The sequence below is a fragment of the Lithobates pipiens genome, unplaced genomic scaffold (genome assembly GCF_037356315.1).
Source record: "Lithobates pipiens isolate NorthernLeopardFrog02 unplaced genomic scaffold, aLitPip1_a1.2 Scaffold_27, whole genome shotgun sequence".
NCBI lineage: Eukaryota > Metazoa > Chordata > Amphibia > Anura > Ranidae > Lithobates > Lithobates pipiens.
In genome coordinates, this window is record NW_027507788.1 from 1,429,718 (window position 1) to 1,452,043 (window position 22,326).

The window sequence follows — 22,326 nt, forward strand, 5'->3', positions numbered from 1 at the left end:
CTGTACAGTCGGGAGGGGGAGAGGAATGCTGTACAGTCAGGGGGGGAGAGGGGTGCTGTACAGTTGGGAGGGGGCGATGTACAGTCGGAGGGGGGTGATGTACAATCGAAGGTGGAGATGGGTGCTGTACAGTCGGAGGTGGAGAGGGGTGCTGTACAGTCGGAGAGGGGTGCTGTACAGTCGGAGAAAGGAGCTGTACAGTCGGAGTGGGGAGAGGGGTGCTGTACAGTCGGAGTGGGGAGAGGGGTGCTGTACAGTCGGAGGGGGAGAGGGGTGCTGTACAGTCGGAGTGGGGAGAGGGGTGCTGTACAGTCGGAGGGGGGAGAGGGGTGCTGTACAGTCGGAGGGGGGAGAGGGGTGCTGTACAGTCGGAGGGGGGAGAGGGGTGCTGTACAGTCGGAGGGGGGGAGAGGGGTGCTGTACAGTCGGAGGGGGGAGAGGGGTGCTGTACAGTCGGAGAGGGGTGCTGTACAGTCGGAGAAAGGAGCTGTACAGTCGGAGTGGGGAGAGGGGTGCTGTACAGTCGGAGGGGTGCTGTACAGTCGGAGGGGGAGAGGGGTGCTGTACAGTCGGAGTGGGGAGAGGGGTGCTGTACAGTCGGAGGGGGGAGAGGGGTGCTGTACAGTCGAAGAAAGGAGCTGTACAGTCGGAGTGGGGAGAGGGGTGCTGTACAGTCGGAGGGGTGCTGTACAGTCGGAGGGGGAGAGGGGTGCTGTACAGTCGGAGTGGGGAGAGGGGTGCTGTACAGTCGGAGGGGGAGAGGGGTGCTGTACAGTCGGAGGGGGAGAGGGGTGCTGTACAGTCGGAGGGGGAGGGGTGCTGTACAGTCGGAGGGGAGAGGGGTGCTGTACAGTTGGAGGGGGGAGAGGGGTGCTGTACAGTCGGAGGGGGGAGAGGGGTGTTGTACAGTCGGAGAGGGGTGCTGTACAGTCGGAGAAAGGAGCTGTACAGTCGGAGTGGGGAGAGGGGGTGCTGTACAGTCGGAGGGGTGCTGTACAGTCGGGGGTGATGTACAGTCGGAGGGGGAGGGGTGCTGTAGTCAGAGGGGGAGGGGTGCTGTACAGTCGGAGGGGGGTGATGTACAGTCGGAGAGGGGAGGGGTGCTGTACAGTTGGGGGTGATGTACAGTCGGAGGGGGGAGGGGTGCTGTAGTCAGAGGGGTGCTGTACAGTCGGAGGGGGAGGGGTGCTGTACAGTCGGGGGCGCAGATCAGCACCCCAGAAGAAGTGCGGGGCGGACTCTGACCACCTGCAGCTCATTTCTATGTAATGTGTGATTGCCAACAAAGAGTTAAACTTCCAGCAGAATCCGGATCTCCTCCAGGGACCGGTTGTGGGACCGGCTGTGGGACCGGTTGTGGGACCGGTTCAGCAACTGTGGTCTGATGGAGAAAAGCTCAGCGACCATCATCACATGAGAAGAAGAAAGAAGCATTATAAGAGTGGGGTGAGCAGAGCCTGCAGAGCAATGGTGGGTGCAGAGGAAGGGGCGGTGTACAGCAGAGCAGGGTGGGAGGGAGGGAAGGAGATTCTCCCTCTGGCGGGGGCTGGGCGGGTCACACAATTTGGAAGGAATGTTTTGGGAAAGCTCTCCTATTGGCCGCCCTCCCTCCATGTGTCGGGGTGGAGCTGAGCTCTGACTCAACAATTCTGCTTTCCTCCCTAGTGAGGCTGAGGAGGACGAGACCAGCTCTGCACCAGAGACACCCAGCCCAGGACCCCCCAAGCCTGGTCCTCCGCTCAGGACCCCCAAAACCTGGTCCCTGCTCCTCTGCTCAGGACCCCCCAAGCCTGGTCCTCCGCTCAGGACCCCCAAAACCTGGTCCCTGCTCCTCTGCTCGGGACCCCCCAAGCCTGGTCCCTGCTCCTCTGCTCAGGACCCCCAAAACCTGGTCCCTGCTCCTCTGCTCAGGACCCCCAAAACCTGGTCCCTGCTCCTCTGCTCAGGACCCCCCTAAACCTGGTCCCTGCTCCTCTGCTCAGGACCCCCTAAGCCTGGTCCCTGCTCAGGACCCCCCAAGCCTGGTCCTCCTGCACATCAGAGAAGATGTTTTTGCTGAACAGTTTGAAGTCCGGAGGAGGAGGAGGAGGAGGAGGAATTGGGAATGTCCTACAAGGGGCCATCAGTGGTCTGTCAGGTTCAGGACAAGGTGGAGGAGCTGCAGGTGTTGGAAACTTTCTACAAGGCGCCATCGGCGGGCTGGCAGGCTCTGGCCAAAGCAGAAGTGCTGAAGGTCAAGGCGGCGGCGGTGGTGGCGGCGGTGGAGGTGTCGGTAACATCCTAGGAACCATCAGCGGTCTGGCAGGTTCTGGGCAAGGAGGAGGTGCCGGCAAGTTCCTAAAGGGGGCCATTGACAGTCTAAGTGGCGGGGGCGGACAGGCTGGAGGAGCCGGGAAGCTCTTTGCCGGAGTCCCCGGAGCAGGCGGTGGTCAGGGAGGGAACATCCTTGGGGGAATTCTTGGACTTATCGGCAACGCCATTGCAAACTACAGGCCGGAGCCGCCCCCTCCCGCAACTGCCAACGTTTACCAACAAGAAGCCACCGAGAACGATGAGCAGCGGCAGTTCCGCCGCCTCTTCCGGCAGCTGGCCGGGGAGGACATGGAGGTGGACCCCCAGGAGCTCCAGAACGTCCTGAACAAGGTGGTGGCCAAGCACCAGGACCTGAAGACCGACGGCTTCAGCATCGACACGTGCCGCAGCATGGTGGCCGTCATGGACAGCGACAGCACCGGCAAGCTGGGCTTCGAGGAGTTCAAGTATCTCTGGAACAACATCAAGAAGTGGCAATGCATCTACAAACAGTTCGACACGGAGAAGAGCGGCTACATCCCCGCCGCTTCCATGCCGGCCGCCGTGCAGGCCGCGGGCTTCCAACTCAACGAACAACTTCACCAGCTGCTCGTCCGCCGATACGCCGACGACAAGGGCAACGTCAACTTCGACAGCTTCATCAGCAGCCTGGTGCGCATGGACTGCATGTTCCGCGCCTTCCAAGCCCTGGACCGGGAGGGCAACGGCCAGATCCAGGTCCGGCTCCCCGATTGGCTGAAGATGACCATCTACTCGTAAGGCTACTCACAGCCCGCGGGGCCCCTGTGGAGGTATAGTCTTGGCACGGTGAGGGGCCCCTGGTATTGCCTTTCCTTCCTGTAAGCAGCCCCCTATCTCTTTGTTATTACCCCCCCCCCAATAAAGGCAGAATGTAGAAAGGTGAGAGGACTCTGCATTTATTTCCACCGTGTGTCGGCTTTATGGGCACCACCCCCCCCAGGCCACTATGGGCACTACAACCCCCCCCTCCACACCCCCCCAGGGCCACTATGGGCACCTCAACCCCCCCCAGGGCCACTATGGGCACCTCAACCCCCCCGGGCCACTATGGGCACCACCCCCCCAGGGCCACTATGGGCACCACCCCCCCAGGGCCACTATGGGCACCTCAACCCCCCCGGGCCACTATGGGCACCTCAACCCCCCCCAGGGCCACTATGGGCACCACCCCCCCAGGGCCACTATGGGCACCACCCCCCCAGGGCCACTATGGGCACCTCAACCCCCCCGGGCCACTATGGGCACCTCAACCCCCCCCAGGGCCACTATGGGCACCACCCCCCCCCGGCCACTATGGGCACCACCCCCCCAGGGCCACTATGGGCACCACCCCCCCAGGGCCACTATGGGCACCACCCCCCCCAGGGCCACTATGGGCACCACCCCCCCCAGGGCCACTATGGGCAGCACAACCCCCGGGACCACTATGGGCACCACAACCCCCCCCCCGGGCCACTATGGGCACCTCAACCCTCCTCCCTGGCCACCACAACCCCCTACAGGCCACTATGGGCACCACAACCCCCCCGAGTCACTATGGGCACCCCAACCCCCCCCCCAGGGCCACTATGGGCACCACAACCCCCTCCGGGGCCACTATGGGCACCTCAACCCTCCTCCCTGGCCACCACAACCCCTACAGGCCACTATGGGCACCACAACCCCCCCGGGGCCACTGTGAGCACCTCAACCCTCCCCCCGGGGCCACTATAGGCACCTCAACCCTCCCCTCCGGGGCCACTATAGGCACTTCAATCCTCTCCTCCCGGGGCCACCACAACCCCCTACAGGCCACTATGGGCACCTCAATCCCCCCAGAGTCACTATGGGCACCACACTATGGGTACCATACCCCCCCGCGCAGTGCTGAGGCTGGCTGCACCCCCTCCCCCTCTGAGCTGTGCGCTCTGGTAGAGTTACATGTATGACTCATACCGCGGGAACGCCACACCCCCTCCCCCGCACCGGAGGGGTAATAAAAACCAGAGAGCAACATGAGGGGGAAGACACCTCACCATGACTACAGACCCTGTCTGGTTGCTATGGGTTACTGCACACATTGTGATTGCTCTCTAATTAAAGGGGCCGTCACCTAGAAGTCCCGTCTGGTGTATCAGAGGTGAGGGATAGCCGAGCGCCCCAATATTCCCACCCCATAATATTCCCACCCCCCAATATTCACACCCCCCAATATTCCATCCATCACCCCCCCAATATTCCCACCCCATAATATTACACCCCCATAATATTCCCACCCCATAATATTACACCCCCATAATATTCCCACCCCATAATATTACACCCCCATAATATTCACACCCCATAATATTACACCCCCCCTGGCACAATGTGAAGTCAGTGCATTGTGGGATGTGGTTGGGGATTATTATTTTCGAGTACATTGTAAATATCTGGATATTGGGGGGAGGGGGAGGTCCGGTGTGGTAGGTTGTTCCTCCTCCTCCTCCTACAATCTCACACACAGTACAGTGGAGAATCCATGGTGAGGAGTGCAGTGATTGGCTGCAACAATCACTTCTGATTGGTTGCCGGGTGACCGCACTGTTCAGGTGTTTAATTTGTGTTTTCACCCCCCCCCCCCGTGTCATCGCCGAGGAGCCGAGGTATGAGATTGTATGCAGAGTCTGAACCAACTGTGTGTATGCCGTACCTGGGGGTCCTACTACATGTATAGACACCGCTACTACATCACAGCTACTACATCCCTACTACATCGCTGCTGCTACATCACCACTACTACATCCCTACCACACTGCTGTTACATCACCACTACTACATCCCTACCACACTGCTACTACATCACCACTACTACATCCCTACCACACTGCTGTTACATCCATACCACACTGCTACTACATCCCTACCACACTGCTGTTACATCCATACCACACTGCTACTACATCATCATTACTACATCCCTACCACACTGCTACTACATCCCTACCACACTGCTACTACATCACCACTACTACATCCCTACCACACTGCTGTTACATCCATACCACACTGCTACTACATCATCGCTATACAAGTCACTCACTCACTACTACATTGCTACTACATCCCTACCACACTGCTACTACATCACCACTGCTACATCCCTATCACACTGCTACTACATCTCTACCACACTGCTACTACATCACCACTACTACATCCCTACCACACTGCTACTACATCCCTACCACACTGCTACTACATCCATCACTACTACATCCCTACCACACTGCTACTACATCCATCACTACTACATCCCTACCACACTGCTACTACATCCATCACTACTACATCCCTACCACACTGCTACTACATCATCGCTATACAAGTCACTCACTACTACATAGCTACTACATCCCTACCACACTGCTACTACATCACCAATACTACATCCCTACTACACTGCTACTACATTCCTACCACTGCTACTACATCACCAATACTACATCCCTACCACACTGCTACTACATCACTGCTACTACACTGCTACTACATCACCACTACTACATCCCTACCACATTGCTACTACATCACCACTACTACATCCCTACCACACCGCTACTACACCACCACTACTACACTGCTACTACATCACTGCTACTACATCACTGCTACTACATTCCCACTACACTGCTAGTACATCACTGCTACTACATCGCTACTAAATCACCCCTACTACATCCCTACATCACTGCTACATCACCGCTACTACATCAATACCAGACTGCTACATCACCACTACTACATCCTACCACACTACTACATCCCTACTACACTTCTAAATCACCACTACTACATCCCTACCACACTGCTACTACATCACCGCTACATCCCTATTACACCGCTACTACATCATCGCTACTACATCCCTACTACACTGCTACTACATCATCGCTACTACATCCCTACCACACTGCTACTACATCACCACTACTACATCCCTACCGCACTGCTACTACATCACCGCTACTACATCCCTACCACATTGCTACTACATCACCACGACTACATCCCTACTACACTGCTACTACATTCCAACCAAACCGCTACTACACCACTGCTACTACATCACTGCTACTACATTCCCACTACACTGCTAGTACATCCCTGCTACACTGCTACTACATCAACCCTACTACATCCCTAATACACTACTACTACATCATCCCTACTACGCTGCTACTACATTACCACTACTACGTCCCTACATCACTGCTACATCACCGCTACTACATCCATACCAGACTGCTACATCACCACTACTACATCCTACCACACTGCGACTACATCCCTACTACACTTCTACATCACCACTACTACATCCCTAACACATTGGTACTACTACATCCCTACTACACTGCTACTACATCACCACTACTACATCCCTACCGCACTGCTACTACATCCCTACCACATTGCTACTACATCCCTACCACACCGCTACTACATCACTGCTACTACACCCCTACCACACCTCTACTACATCACTGCTACTACATTCCCACTACACTGCTAGTACATCCCTGCTACACTGCTACTACATCACCCCTACTACATCCCTAATACACTACTACTACATCATCCCTACTACACTGCTACTACATTACCACTACTACATCCCTACATCACTGCTACATCACCGCTACTACATCCATACCAGACTGCTACATCACCACTACTACATCCTACCACACTGCGACTACATCCCTACTACACTTCTACATCACCACTACTACATCCCTAACACACTGGTACTACATCACCGCTACATCCCTACTACTACTACATCCCTACCACACTGCTACTACATCCCTACTACACTGCTACTACATCCCCACTACTACATCCCTACCGCACTGCTACTACATCCCTACCGCATTGCTACTACATCCCTACCGCATTGCTACTACATCCTAACCAAACTGCTACTACATCCCTACCACACCGCTACTACATCACTGCTACTACATTCCCACTACACTGCTAGTACATCACTGCTACTACATCCCTACTACACTGCTACTACATCACCGCTACATCCCTACTACTAAATCACCGCTACATCCCTATTGCACTGCTACTACATGACCGCTACTACATCCCTACTACACTGCTACTACATCCCTACTACACTGCTACTACATCACCCCTACTACATTCCTACTGCACTGCTACCACATCACTGCTACTACATTATCCCTACTACACTGCTACTACATTACCACTACTACATCCCTACTACACTTCTACTACATGACTGCTACTACATCTCTACTACACTGCTACTGCTTCACCACTACTACATCCCTACTACACTGCTGCTACTACATCCCTACTACACTGCTACTACATCACTGCTACCCCATAACTACTATATCCCTACCACACTGCTACTCTATCACCGCTACTACATCACTGCTACATCCCTACCACACTTCTACTACATCCCTACCATACTGCTACTACATCACTGCTACTACAGCCCTACTACATTGCTACTCCATCACCGCTACTACATCCCTACTACACTGCTACTTCATCACCGCTACTACATCCCTACTACACTGCTACTACATCACTACTACACTGCTACTACATCCCAACCAAACTGCTACATCATCCCTACTACACCACTGCTACATCACCGCTACTATAACCCTACCACACTGCTACTACATCCCTACTACACTTCAACATCACCACTACTACATCCCTACCACACCACCGCTGCTACATCCCTACCACACTGCTACTACATCACCAATACTACATCCCTACTACACTGCTACTACATCCCAACCACACCTCTACTACATCACCGCTACTACATCCTACCACACCGCTTCTACATCCCTACTACACTTCTACATCACCACTACTACATCTCTACCACACTGCTACTACATCACCGCTACATCCCTACTACTACATCACTGCTACATCCCTACCACACTGCTACTACATCCCTACCACACTGCTACTACATCCCTACCACACCGCTACTACATCCCTACTACACTGCTACTACATCACTGCTACTACATCCCTACTACACTGCTACTCCATCACCACTACTACATCCCTATCACACTGCTACTACATCACCACTACTACATCCCTACTACACTGCTACTACATCCCTACCACTTAATCACCGCTACTACACTGCTACTTCATCCCTACTACACCCCTACCACACCGCTACTACATCACCGCTACTACTTCCCTACCACACTGCTACTACATTCCTACCACACTGCTACTAAATCACTGCTACTACATCCCTACCATACTGCTACATCACTGTAACTACTTCCCTACCACACTGCTCCTACGTCACCGCTACTACATCCCAACCACACTGCTACTATATCACTGCTACTACATCCCTACCATACTGCTACATCACTGCTACTACATCCCTACCACACTGCTAATGCATCACCACTACTACATCCCTACCACACCGCTACTACATCCCAACCACACTGCTACTACATCACTGCTACTACATCCCTACCACACTGCTAGCTACTACATCCCTATCACACTGCTATCACATCCCTACCAAAATGCTACTACATCCCTACCACATTGTTACTACACCACAACTACATCACTGCTACTACATCCCTACTACACTGCTACTACATCACCACTACTACACCCCTACCACACTGCTACGACATCCCTACCACACGGCTACTACATCTCTACTACTATATCTCTATCACATTGCTACTGTATCCCTACTATACCGCTACTACATCACCACTACTACATCCCTACCACACTGTTACTACACCACTGCTACCCTACTACTACATCCTTATCATACTGCTACTCCATCCCTACCACACTGCTACTCCAGCCATTCCACAGGGCTACTGCATTGCTACTACAATATCCCTATCACGCTGCTATTATAGATCCCTGCTACACTGCTACTACATTCCTACTACATCCCTATCACACCACTACTACATCCCTACTACAATGCTAATACACCACTACTTCCCTATCACACTGCTACTACATCCCCACCACACGGCTACTAGATCCTATCAAACTGCTGCTACAATGCTACTACATCCCTACCACATCCTTACTACTACATCCCTACCATGCCATTACTATAGCACTACTACACTGCTACTATATCCCTACTACATGGCTTCTACAGCCCTACCACAATGCTACTACATCCCTACTACTATATCCCTATCACGCTGCTACTACAATACTACTATATCCCTAGTTCACTGGTAATCTATCCCTACTACACCCCTATCACACGGCTACGACATCCCTACCACATCCCTACTACTACATCCCTATCACACGGCTACGACATCCCAACTACAATGCTACTGCTTCCCTATCACACTGCTACTACACCCGTACCACACACCTGCTACAATACTACATCCTTATCACACTGCTACGACATCCTTAGTACAACGCTAATACGCTGTTACCACACAGCTACTACATTCCTACCACACTGCTACTACATCTCTACTACTATATCACTACCACACTGCTACTACATCCCTACTACACTGCTATCACACCGCTACTACATCCCCACCACACGACTACTAGATCCCTATCACACTGCTACGACATCCCTACCACACGGTTACTACATCCCTACTACTATATCCCTATCCCACTGCTACTATATCCCTACTATACCGCTGCTACATTCCTATCATACGGCTACGACATCCTTACCACATCCCTACTACTACAACCGTACCACACTGACTCTTCAGCTCCCTGGATTTCTGGCGGGATCAGTGGCTGCCTTCTCCTACACACACAGATCTCCTACTGGTGTTCCAGACTCCGCCCCCTGTCCTGTGATCAGATCTCCTGGTGTTCCTGACTCCGCCCCCTGTCCTGTGATGCGAGATCTCCTTCTGGTGTTCCTGACTCCGCCCCCTTTCCTGTGATCAGAGATCTCCTCCTGGTGTTCCTGACTCCGCCCCCTGTCCTATGATCAGAGATCTCCTCCTGATGTTCCCGACTCCGCCCCCTGTCCTGTGATCAGATCTCCTGGTGTTCCTGACTCCACCCCCTGTCCTGTGATCACAGATCTCCTCCCTCTGTTCCTGACTCCGCCCCCTATCCTGTGATCAGAGATCTCCTCTTGGTGTTCCCGACTCCGCCCCATGTCCTGTGATCAGAGATCTCCTTCAGGTATTCCTGACTCCGCCCCCTGTCCTGTGATCAGATCTCCTGGTGTTCCTGGCTCCGCCCCCCTGTCCTGTGATCAGAGATCTCCTGGTGTTCCTGACTCCGCCCCCTGTCCTGTGATCAGAGATCTCCTCCCGGTGTTCCTGACTCCGCCCCTTGTCCTGTGATCAGAGATCTCCCGGTGTTCCCAACTCCGCCCCCTGTCCTGTGATCAGAGATGATCTGGTGTTCCCGACTCCGCCCCCTGTCCTGTGATCAGATCTCCTGGTGTTCCTGACTCCACCCCCTCTCCTGTGATCAGAGATCTCCTGGTGTTCCTGACTCCACCCCCTGTCCTGTGATCAGAGATCTCTTCCTGGTGTTCCTGACTCCGCCCCCTGTCCTGTGATCAGAGATCTCCTCTTGGTGTTCCTGACTCCACCCCCTGTCCTGTGATCAGAGATCTCCTCCTGGTGTTCCTGACTCTGCCCCTTGTCCTGTGATCAGAGCTCTCCTCCCGGTGTTCCTGACTCCGCCCCCTGTCCTGTGATCAGAGATCTCCTCTTGGTGTTCCTGACTCCACCCCCTCTCCTGTGATCAGAGATCTCCTCCTGATGTTCCTGACTCCTCCCCGTCCTGTGACCAGAGATCTCCTCCCGATGTTCCTGACTCCGCCCCCTGTCCTGTGATCAGAGATCTCCTCCTGGTTTTCCCGACTCCGCCCCCTGTCCTGTGATCAGAGATCCCCTCCTGGTGTTCCCGTCTCCGCCCCCTGTCCTGTGATCAGATTTCCTGGTGTTCCTGACTCCGCCCCCTGTCCTGTGATCAGAGATCTCCTCCTGGTGTTCCCGACTCCGCCCCTTGTCCTGTGATCAGAGCTCTCCTCCCGGTGTTCCTGACTCCGCCCCCTGTCCTGTGATCAAAGATCTCCTCCTGGTGTTCCTGACTCCGCCCCCTGTCCTGTGATCAAAGATCTCCTCCTGGTGTTCCTGACTCCGCCCCCTGTCCTGTGATCAGAGATCTCCTGATGTTCCAGACTCCGCCCCCTGTCCTGTGATCAGAGCTCTCCTCCCGGTGTTCCTGACTCCGCCCCCTGTCCTGTGATCAGAGATCTCCTGGTGTTCCTGACTCCGCCCCCTGTCCTGTGATTAGAGATCTCCTCCTGGTGTTCCTGACTCCGCCCCCTGTCCTGTGATCAGAGATCTCCTCCTGGTGTTCCTGACTCCGCCCCTTGTCCTGTGATCAGAGCCCTCCTCCCGGTGTTCCTGACTCCGCCCCCTGTCCTGTGATCAGAGATCTCCTGGTGTTCCTGACTCCGCCCCCTGTCCTGTGATTAGAGATCTCCTCCTGGTGTTCCTGACTCCGCCCCCTGTCCTGTGATTAGAGATCTCCTCCCGGTGTTCCTGACTCCGCCCCCTGTCCTGTGATCAGAGATCTCCTGATGTTCCAGACTCCGCCCCCTGTCCTGTGATTAGAGATCTCCTCCTGGTGTTCCTGACTCCGCCCCCTGTCCTGTGATTAGAGATCTCCTCCCGGTGTTCCTGACTCCGCCCCCTGTCCTGTGATCAGAGATCTCCTGATGTTCCAGACTCCGCCCCCTGTCCTGTGATCAGAGATCCCCTCCTGGTGTTCCTGACTCCGCCCCCTGTCCTGTGATCAGAGATCTCCTCCTGGTTTTCCCGACTCCGCCCCCTGTCCTGTGATCAGAGATCCCCTCCTGGTGTTCCCGTCTCCGCCCCCTGTCCTGTGATCAGATTTCCTGGTGTTCCTGACTCCGCCCCCTGTCCTGTGATCAGAGATCTCCTCCTGGTGTTCCTGACTCCGCCCCTTGTCCTGTGATCAGAGCTCTCCTCCCGGTGTTCCTGACTCCGCCCCCTGTCCTGTGATCAAAGATCTCCTCCTGGTGTTCCTGACTCCGCCCCCTGTCCTGTGATCAGAGATCTCCTCCTGGTGTTCCCGACTCCGCCCCTTGTCCTGTGATCAGAGCTCTCCTCCCGGTGTTCCTGACTCCGCCCCCTGTCCTGTGATCAAAGATCTCCTCCTGGTGTTCTCGACTCCGCCCCCTGTCCTGTGATTAGAGATCTCCTCCTGGTGTTCCTGACTCCGCCCCCTGTCCTGTGATTAGAGATCTCCTCCCGGTGTTCCTGACTCCGCCCCCTGTCCTGTGTTCAAAGATCTCCTCCTGGTGTTCCTGACTCCGCCCCCTGTCCTGTGATCAGAGCTCTTCTCCTGGTGTTCCTGACTCCGCCCCCTGTCCTGTGATCAGAGATCTCCTCCTGGTGTTCCTGACTCCGCCCCCTGTCCTGTGATTAGAGATCTCCTCCCGGTGTTCCTGACTCCGCCCCCTGTCCTGTGATCAGAGATCTCCTGATGTTCCAGACTCCGCCCCCTGTCCTGTGATCAGAGCTCTCCTCCCGGTGTTCCTGACTCCGCCCCCTGTCCTGTGATCAGAGATCTCCTGGTGTTCCTGACTCCGCCCCCCCTGTCCTGTGATTAGAGATCTCCTCCTGGTGTTCCTGACTCCGCCCCCTGTCCTGTGATCAGAGATCTCCTCCTGGTGTTCCTGACTCCGCCCCTTGTCCTGTGATCAGAGCTCTCCTCCCGGTGTTCCTGACTCCGCCCCCTGTCCTGTGATCAAAGATCTCCTCCTGGTGTTCTCGACTCCGCCCCCTGTCCTGTGATTAGAGATCTCCTCCTGGTGTTCCTGACTCCGCCCCCTGTCCTGTGATTAGAGATCTCCTCCCGGTGTTCCTGACTCCGCCCCCTGTCCTGTGATCAAAGATCTCCTCCTGGTGTTCCTGACTCCGCCCCCTGTCCTGTGATCAGAGCTCTTCTCCCGGTGTTCCTGACTCCGCCCCCTGTCCTGTGATCAGAGATCTCCTCCTGGTGTTCCTGACTCCGCCCCCTGTCCTGTGATTAGAGATCTCCTCCCGGTGTTCCTGACTCCGCCCCCTGTCCTGTGATCAGAGATCTCCTGATGTTCCAGACTCCGCCCCCTGTCCTGTGATCAGAGCTCTCCTCCCGGTGTTCCTGACTCCGCCCCCTGTCCTGTGATCAGAGATCTCCTGGTGTTCCTGACTCCGCCCCCTGTCCTGTGATTAGAGATCTCCTCCTGGTGTTCCTGACTCCGCCCCCTGTCCTGTGATCAGAGATCTCCTCCTGGTGTTCCTGACTCCGCCCCTTGTCCTGTGATCAGAGCTCTCCTCCCGGTGTTCCTGACTCCGCCCCCTGTCCTGTGATCAGAGATCTCCTGGTGTTCCTGACTCCGCCCCCTGTCCTGTGATTAGAGATCTCCTCCTGGTGTTCCTGACTCCGCCCCCTGTCCTGTGATCAGAGCTCTCCTCCCGGTGTTCCTGACTCCGCCCCCTGTCCTGTGATCAAAGATCTCCTCCTGGTGTTCTCGACTCCGCCCCCTGTCCTGTGATTAGAGATCTCCTCCCGGTGTTCCTGACTCCGCCCCCTGTCCTGTGATCAGAGATCTCCTGATGTTCCAGACTCCGCCCCCTGTCCTGTGATCAGAGATCCCCTCCTGGTGTTCCTGACTCCGCCCCCTGTCCTGTGATCAGAGATCTCCTCCTGGTTTTCCCGACTCCGCCCCCTGTCCTGTGATCAGAGATCCCCTCCTGGTGTTCCCGTCTCCGCCCCCTGTCCTGTGATCAGATTTCCTGGTGTTCCTGACTCCGCCCCCTGTCCTGTGATCAGAGATCTCCTCCTGGTGTTCCTGACTCCGCCCCTTGTCCTGTGATCAGAGCTCTCCTCCCGGTGTTCCTGACTCCGCCCCCTGTCCTGTGATTAGAGATCTCCTCCCGGTGTTCCTGACTCCGCCCCCTGTCCTGTGTTCAAAGATCTCCTCCTGGTGTTCCTGACTCCGCCCCCTGTCCTGTGATCAGAGCTCTTCTCCTGGTGTTCCTGACTCCGCCCCCTGTCCTGTGATCAGAGATCTCCTCCTGGTGTTCCTGACTCCGCCCCCTGTCCTGTGATTAGAGATCTCCTCCCGGTGTTCCTGACTCCGCCCCCTGTCCTGTGATCAGAGATCTCCTGATGTTCCAGACTCCGCCCCCTGTCCTGTGATCAGAGCTCTCCTCCCGGTGTTCCTGACTCCGCCCCCTGTCCTGTGATCAGAGATCTCCTGGTGTTCCTGACTCCGCCCCCCCTGTCCTGTGATTAGAGATCTCCTCCTGGTGTTCCTGACTCCGCCCCCTGTCCTGTGATCAGAGATCTCCTCCTGGTGTTCCTGACTCCGCCCCTTGTCCTGTGATCAGAGCTCTCCTCCCGGTGTTCCTGACTCCGCCCCCTGTCCTGTGATCAAAGATCTCCTCCTGGTGTTCTCGACTCCGCCCCCTGTCCTGTGATTAGAGATCTCCTCCTGGTGTTCCTGACTCCGCCCCCTGTCCTGTGATTAGAGATCTCCTCCCGGTGTTCCTGACTCCGCCCCCTGTCCTGTGATCAAAGATCTCCTCCTGGTGTTCCTGACTCCGCCCCCTGTCCTGTGATCAGAGCTCTTCTCCCGGTGTTCCTGACTCCGCCCCCTGTCCTGTGATCAGAGATCTCCTCCTGGTGTTCCTGACTCCGCCCCCTGTCCTGTGATTAGAGATCTCCTCCCGGTGTTCCTGACTCCGCCCCCTGTCCTGTGATCAGAGATCTCCTGATGTTCCAGACTCCGCCCCCTGTCCTGTGATCAGAGCTCTCCTCCCGGTGTTCCTGACTCCGCCCCCTGTCCTGTGATCAGAGATCTCCTGGTGTTCCTGACTCCGCCCCCTGTCCTGTGATTAGAGATCTCCTCCTGGTGTTCCTGACTCCGCCCCCTGTCCTGTGATCAGAGATCTCCTCCTGGTGTTCCTGACTCCGCCCCTTGTCCTGTGATCAGAGCTCTCCTCCCGGTGTTCCTGACTCCGCCCCCTGTCCTGTGATCAGAGATCTCCTGGTGTTCCTGACTCCGCCCCCTGTCCTGTGATTAGAGATCTCCTCCTGGTGTTCCTGACTCCGCCCCCTGTCCTGTGATTAGAGATCTCCTCCCGGTGTTCCTTACTCCGTCCCCTGTCCTGTGATCAGAGATCTCCTGATGTTCCAGACTCCGCCCCCTCTCCTGTGATTAGAGATCTCCTCCTGGTGTTCCTGACTCCGCCCCCTGTCCTGTGATTAGAGATCTCCTCCCGGTGTTCCTGACTCCGCCCCCTGTCCTGTGATCAGAGATCTCCTGATGTTCCAGACTCCGCCCCCTGTCCTGTGATCAGAGATCCCCTCCTGGTGTTCCTGACTCCGCCCCCTGTCCTGTGATCAGAGATCTCCTCCTGGTTTTCCCGACTCCGCCCCCTGTCCTGTGATCAGAGATCCCCTCCTGGTGTTCCCGTCTCCGCCCCCTGTCCTGTGACCAGATTTCCTGGTGTTCCTGACTCCGCCACCTGTCCTGTGATCAGAGATCTCCTCCTGGTGTTCCCGACTCCGCCCCTTGTCCTGTGATCAGAGCTCTCCTCCCGGTGTTCCTGACTCCGCCCCCTGTCCTGTGATCAAAGATCTCCTCCTGGTGTTCCTGACTCCGCCCCCTGTCCTGTGATCAGAGATCTCCTCCTGGTGTTCCCGACTCCGCCCCTTGTCCTGTGATCAGAGCTCTCCTCCCGGTGTTCCTGACTCCGCCCCCTGTCCTGTGATCAAAGATCTCCTCCTGGTGTTCTCGACTCCGCCCCCTGTCCTGTGATTAGAGATCTCCTCCTGGTGTTCCTGACTCCGCCCCCTGTCCTGTGATTAGAGATCTCCTCCCGGTGTTCCTGACTCCGCCCCCTGTCCTGTGATCAGAGATCTCCTGATGTTCCAGACTCCGCCCCCTGTCCTGTGATCAGAGATCCCCTCCTGGTGTTCCTGACTCCGCCCCCTGTCCTGTGATCAGAGCTCTCCTCCCGGTGTTCCTGACTCCGCCCCCTGTCCTGTGATCAGAGATCTCCTGGCGTTCCTGACTCCACCCCCTGTCCTGTGATCAGAGCTCTCCTCCCGGTGTTCCTGACTCCGCCCCATGTCCTGTGATCAGAGATCTCCTCCTGGTGTTCCTGACTCCGCCCCCTGTCCTGTGATCAGAGATCTCCTGGTGTTCCTGACTCCGCCCCCTGTCCTGTGATCAGAGCTCTCCTCCCGGTGTTCCTGACTCCGTCCCCTGTCCTGTGATCAGAGATCTCCTGGTGTTCCTGACTCCGCCCCCTGTCCTGTGATTAGAGATCTCCTCCTGGTGTTCCTGACTCCGCCCCCTGTCCTGTGATCAGAGCTCTCCTCCCGGTGTTCCTGACTCCGCCCCCTGTCCTGTGATCAGAGATCTCCTCCTGGTGTTCCTGACTCCGCCCCCTGTCCTGTGATCAGAGATCTCCTGGTGTTCCTGACTCCGCCCCCTGTCCTGTGATCAGAGATCTCCTGGCGTTCCTGACTCCGCCCCCTGTCCTGTGATCAGAGCTCTCCTCCCAGTGTTCCTGACTCCGCCCCCTGTCCTGTGATCAGAGATCTCCTCCTGGTGTTCCTGACTCCGCCCCCTGTCCTGTGATCAGAGATCTCCTGGTGTTCCTGGCTCCGCCCCCTGTCCTGTGATCAGAGATCTCCTGGCGTTCCTGACTCCGCCCCCTGTCCTGTGATCAGAGCTCTCCTCCCGATGTTCCTGACTCCGCCCCCTGTCCTGTGATCAGAGATCTCCTCCTGGTGTTCCTGACTCCGCCCCCTGTCCTGTGATTAGAGATCTCCTCCCGGTGTTCCTGACTCCGCCCCCTGTCCTGTGATCAGAGATCTCCTGATGTTCCAGACTCCGCCCCCTGTCCTGTGATCAGAGCTCTCCTCCCGGTGTTCCTGACTCCGCCCCCTGTCCTGTGATCAGAGATCTCCTGGTGTTCCTGACTCCGCCCCCTGTCCTGTGATTAGAGATCTCCTCCTGGTGTTCCTGACTCCGCCCCCTGTCCTGTGATCAGAGATCTCCTCCTGGTGTTCCTGACTCCGCCCCTTGTCCTGTGATCAGAGCTCTCCTCCCGGTGTTCCTGACTCCGCCCCCTGTCCTGTGATCAAAGATCTCCTCCTGGTGTTCTCGACTCCGCCCCCTGTCCTGTGATTAGAGATCTCCTCCTGGTGTTCCTGACTCCGCCCCCTGTCCTGTGATTAGAGATCTCCTCCCGGTGTTCCTGACTCCGCCCCCTGTCCTGTGATCAAAGATCTCCTCCTGGTGTTCCTGACTCCGCCCCCTGTCCTGTGATCAGAGCTCTTCTCCCGGTGTTCCTGACTCCGCCCCCTGTCCTGTGATCAGAGATCTCCTCCTGGTGTTCCTGACTCCGCCCCCTGTCCTGTGATTAGAGATCTCCTCCCGGTGTTCCTGACTCCGCCCCCTGTCCTGTGATCAGAGATCTCCTGATGTTCCAGACTCCGCCCCCTGTCCTGTGATCAGAGCTCTCCTCCCGGTGTTCCTGACTCCGCCCCCTGTCCTGTGATCAGAGATCTCCTGGTGTTCCTGACTCCGCCCCCTGTCCTGTGATTAGAGATCTCCTCCTGGTGTTCCTGACTCCGCCCCCTGTCCTGTGATCAGAGATCTCCTCCTGGTGTTCCTGACTCCGCCCCTTGTCCTGTGATCAGAGCTCTCCTCCCGGTGTTCCTGACTCCGCCCCCTGTCCTGTGATCAGAGATCTCCTGGTGTTCCTGACTCCGCCCCCTGTCCTGTGATTAGAGATCTCCTCCTGGTGTTCCTGACTCCGCCCCCTGTCCTGTGATTAGAGATCTCCTCCCGGTGTTCCTTACTCCGTCCCCTGTCCTGTGATCAGAGATCTCCTGATGTTCCAGACTCCGCCCCCTCTCCTGTGATTAGAGATCTCCTCCTGGTGTTCCTGACTCCGCCCCCTGTCCTGTGATTAGAGATCTCCTCCCGGTGTTCCTGACTCCGCCCCCTGTCCTGTGATCAGAGATCTCCTGATGTTCCAGACTCCGCCCCCTGTCCTGTGATCAGAGATCCCCTCCTGGTGTTCCTGACTCCGCCCCCTGTCCTGTGATCAGAGATCTCCTCCTGGTTTTCCCGACTCCGCCCCCTGTCCTGTGATCAGAGATCCCCTCCTGGTGTTCCCGTCTCCGCCCCCTGTCCTGTGACCAGATTTCCTGGTGTTCCTGACTCCGCCACCTGTCCTGTGATCAGAGATCTCCTCCTGGTGTTCCCGACTCCGCCCCTTGTCCTGTGATCAGAGCTCTCCTCCCGGTGTTCCTGACTCCGCCCCCTGTCCTGTGATCAAAGATCTCCTCCTGGTGTTCCTGACTCCGCCCCCTGTCCTGTGATCAGAGATCTCCTCCTGGTGTTCCCGACTCCGCCCCTTGTCCTGTGATCAGAGCTCTCCTCCCGGTGTTCCTGACTCCGTCCCCTGTCCTGTGATCAGAGATCTCCTGGTGTTCCTGACTCCGCCCCCTGTCCTGTGATTAGAGATCTCCTCCTGGTGTTCCTGACTCCGCCCCCTGTCCTGTGATCAGAGCTCTCCTCCCGGTGTTCCTGACTCCGCCCCCTGTCCTGTGATCAGAGATCTCCTCCTGGTGTTCCTGACTCCGCCCCCTGTCCTGTGATCAGAGATCTCCTGGTGTTCCTGACTCCGCCCCCTGTCCTGTGATCAGAGCTCTCCTCCCAGTGTTCCTGACTCCGCCCCCTGTCCTGTGATCAGAGATCTCCTCCTGGTGTTCCTGACTCCGCCCCCTGTCCTGTGATCAGAGATCTCCTGGTGTTCCTGGCTCCGCCCCCTGTCCTGTGATCAGAGATCTCCTGGCGTTCCTGACTCCGCCCCCTGTCCTGTGATCAGAGCTCTCCTCCCGATGTTCCTGACTCCGCCCCCTGTCCTGTGATCAGAGATCTCCTCCTGGTGTTCCTGACTCCGCCCCCTGTCCTGTGATCAGAGATCTCCTCCTGGTGTTCCCGACTCCGCCCCTTGTCCTGTGATCAGAGCTCTCCTCCCGGTGTTCCTGACTCCGCCCCCTGTCCTGTGATCAAAGATCTCCTCCTGGTGTTCTCGACTCCGCCCCCTGTCCTGTGATTAGAGATCTCCTCCTGGTGTTCCTGACTCCGCCCCCTGTCCTGTGATTAGAGATCTCCTCCCGGTGTTCCTGACTCCGCCCCCTGTCCTGTGATCAAAGATCTCCTCCTGGTGTTCCTGACTCCGCCCCCTGTCCTGTGATCAGAGCTCTTCTCCCGGTGTTCCTGACTCCGCCCCCTGTCCTGTGATCAGAGATCTCCTCCTGGTGTTCCTGACTCCGCCCCCTGTCCTGTGATCAGAGATCTCCTGATGTTCCAGACTCCGCCCCCTGTCCTGTGATCAGAGCTCTCCTCCCGGTGTTCCTGACTCCGCCCCCTGTCCTGTGATCAGAGCTCTCCTCCCGGTGTTCCTGACTCCGCCCCCTGTCCTGTGATCAGAGATCTCCTCCTGGTGTTCCTGACTCCGCCCCCTGTCCTGTGATTAGAGATCTCCTCCCAGGGTTCCTGACTCCGCCCCCTGTCCTGTGATCAGAGATCTCCTGATGTTCCAGACTCCGCCCCCTGTCCTGTGATCAGAGCTCTCCTCCCGGTGTTCCTGACTCCGCCCCCTGTCCTGTGATCAAAGATCTCCTCCTGGTGTTCCTGACTCCGCCCCCTGTCCTGTGATCAGAGATCTCCTCCTGGTGTTCCCGACTCCGCCCCTTGTCCTGTGATCAGAGCTCTCCTCCCGGTGTTCCTGACTCCGCCCCCTGTCCTGTGATCAAAGATCTCCTCCTGGTGTTCTCGACTCCGCCCCCTGTCCTGTGATTAGAGATCTCCTCCTGGTGTTCCTGACTCCGCCCCCTGTCCTGTGATTAGAGATCTCCTCCCGGTGTTCCTGACTCCGCCCCCTGTCCTGTGATCAGAGATCTCCTGATGTTCCAGACTCCGCCCCCTGTCCTGTGATCAGAGATCCCCTCCTGGTGTTCCTGACTCCGCCCCCTGTCCTGTGATCAGAGCTCTCCTCCCGGTGTTCCTGACTCCGCCCCCTGTCCTGTGATCAGAGATCTCCTGGCGTTCCTGACTCCGCCCCCTGTCCTGTGATCAGAGCTCTCCTCCCGGTGTTCCTGACTCCGCCCCATGTCCTGTGATCAGAGATCTCCTCCTGGTGTTCCTGACTCCGCCCCCTGTCCTGTGATCAGAGATCTCCTGGTGTTCCTGACTCCGCCCCCTGTCCTGTGATCAGAGCTCTCCTCCCGGTGTTCCTGACTCCGCCCCCTGTCCTGTGATCAGAGATCTCCTGGTGTTCCTGACTCCGCCCCCTGTCCTGTGATTAGAGATCTCCTCCTGGTGTTCCTGACTCCGCCCCCTGTCCTGTGATCAGAGCTCTCCTCCCGGTGTTCCTGACTCCGCCCCCTGTCCTGTGATCAGAGATCTCCTCCTGGTGTTCCTGACTCCGCCCCCTGTCCTGTGATCAGAGATCTCCTGGTGTTCCTGACTCCGCCCCCTGTCCTGTGATTAGAGATCTCCTCCTGGTGTTCCTGACTCCGCCCCCTGTCCTGTGATCAGAGCTCTCCTCCCGGTGTTCCTGACTCCGCCCCCTGTCCTGTGATCAGAGATCTCCTCCTGGTGTTCCTGACTCCGCCCCCTGTCCTGTGATCAGAGATCTCCTGGTGTTCCTGACTCCGCCCCCTGTCCTGTGATCAGAGATCTCCTGGCGTTCCTGACTCCGCCCCCTGTCCTGTGATCAGAGCTCTCCTCCCGGTGTTCCTGACTCCGCCCCCTGTCCTGTGATCAGAGATCTCCTCCTGGTGTTCCTGACTCCGCCCCCTGTCCTGTGATCAGAGATCTCCTGGTGTTCCTGGCTCCGCCCCCTGTCCTGTGATCAGAGATCTCCTGGCGTTCCTGACTCCGCCCCCTGTCCTGTGATCAGAGCTCTCCTCCCGATGTTCCTGACTCCGCCCCCTGTCCTGTGATCATAGATCTCCTCCTGGTGTTCCTGACTCCGCCCCCTGTCCTGTGATCAGAGATCTCCTCCTGGTGTTCCCGACTCCGCCCCTTGTCCTGTGATCAGAGCTCTCCTCCCGGTGTTCCTGACTCCGCCCCCTGTCCTGTGATCAAAGATCTCCTCCTGGTGTTCTCGACTCCGCCCCCTGTCCTGTGATTAGAGATCTCCTCCTGGTGTTCCTGACTCCGCCCCCTGTCCTGTGATTAGAGATCTCCTCCCGGTGTTCCTGACTCCGCCCCCTGTCCTGTGATCAAAGATCTCCTCCTGGTGTTCCTGACTCCGCCCCCTGTCCTGTGATCAGAGCTCTTCTCCCGGTGTTCCTGACTCCGCCCCCTGTCCTGTGATCAGAGATCTCCTCCTGGTGTTCCTGACTCCGCCCCCTGTCCTGTGATCAGAGATCTCCTGATGTTCCAGACTCCGCCCCCTGTCCTGTGATCAGAGCTCTCCTCCCGGTGTTCCTGACTCCGCCCCCTGTCCTGTGATCAGAGATCTCCTGGTGTTCCTGACTCCGCCCCCTGTCCTGTGATCAGAGATCTCCTCCTGGTGTTCCTGACTCCGCCCCTTGTCCTGTGATCAGAGCTCTCCTCCCGGTGTTCCTGACTCCGCCCCCTGTCCTGTGATCAGAGATCTCCTGGTGTTCCTGACTCCGCCCCCTGTCCTGTGATCAGAGATCTCCTGGTGTTCCTGACTCCGCCCCCTGTCCTGTGATCAAAGATCTCCTCCTGGTGTTCTCGACTCCGCCCCCTGTCCTGTGATTAGAGATCTCCTCCTGGTGTTCCTGACTCCGCCCCCTGTCCTGTGATTAGAGATCTCCTCCTGGTGTTCCTGACTCCGTCCCCTGTCCTATGAT

At 56.9% G+C, this 22,326-nt stretch overlaps 2 protein-coding genes across 2 annotated transcripts in view; one reads left to right on the top strand and one right to left on the bottom strand.

Moving 5' to 3' along the window:
- Positions 1–22,326, bottom strand: part of SVBP (small vasohibin binding protein) — a 37,101-nt gene that overhangs the window by 12,127 nt on the left and 2,648 nt on the right. The window lies entirely within an intron of this gene.
- Positions 1,638–3,217, top strand: LOC143933052 (calpain small subunit 1-like). Its single transcript, XM_077456012.1, has 2 exons — positions 1,638–1,818; positions 1,995–3,217. Exon 2 carries the CDS (start codon positions 2,047–2,049, stop codon positions 3,070–3,072), a length of 1,026 nt encoding a protein of 341 aa, XP_077312138.1. The 5' UTR covers positions 1,638–1,818; positions 1,995–2,046; the 3' UTR covers positions 3,073–3,217.

Excerpts from the sequence above, each read along its gene's own strand:
- LOC143933052 (XM_077456012.1), top strand. The coding sequence starts at position 2,047 with ATGTTTTTGCTGAACAGTTTGAAGTCCGGAGGAGGAGGAGGAGGAGGA.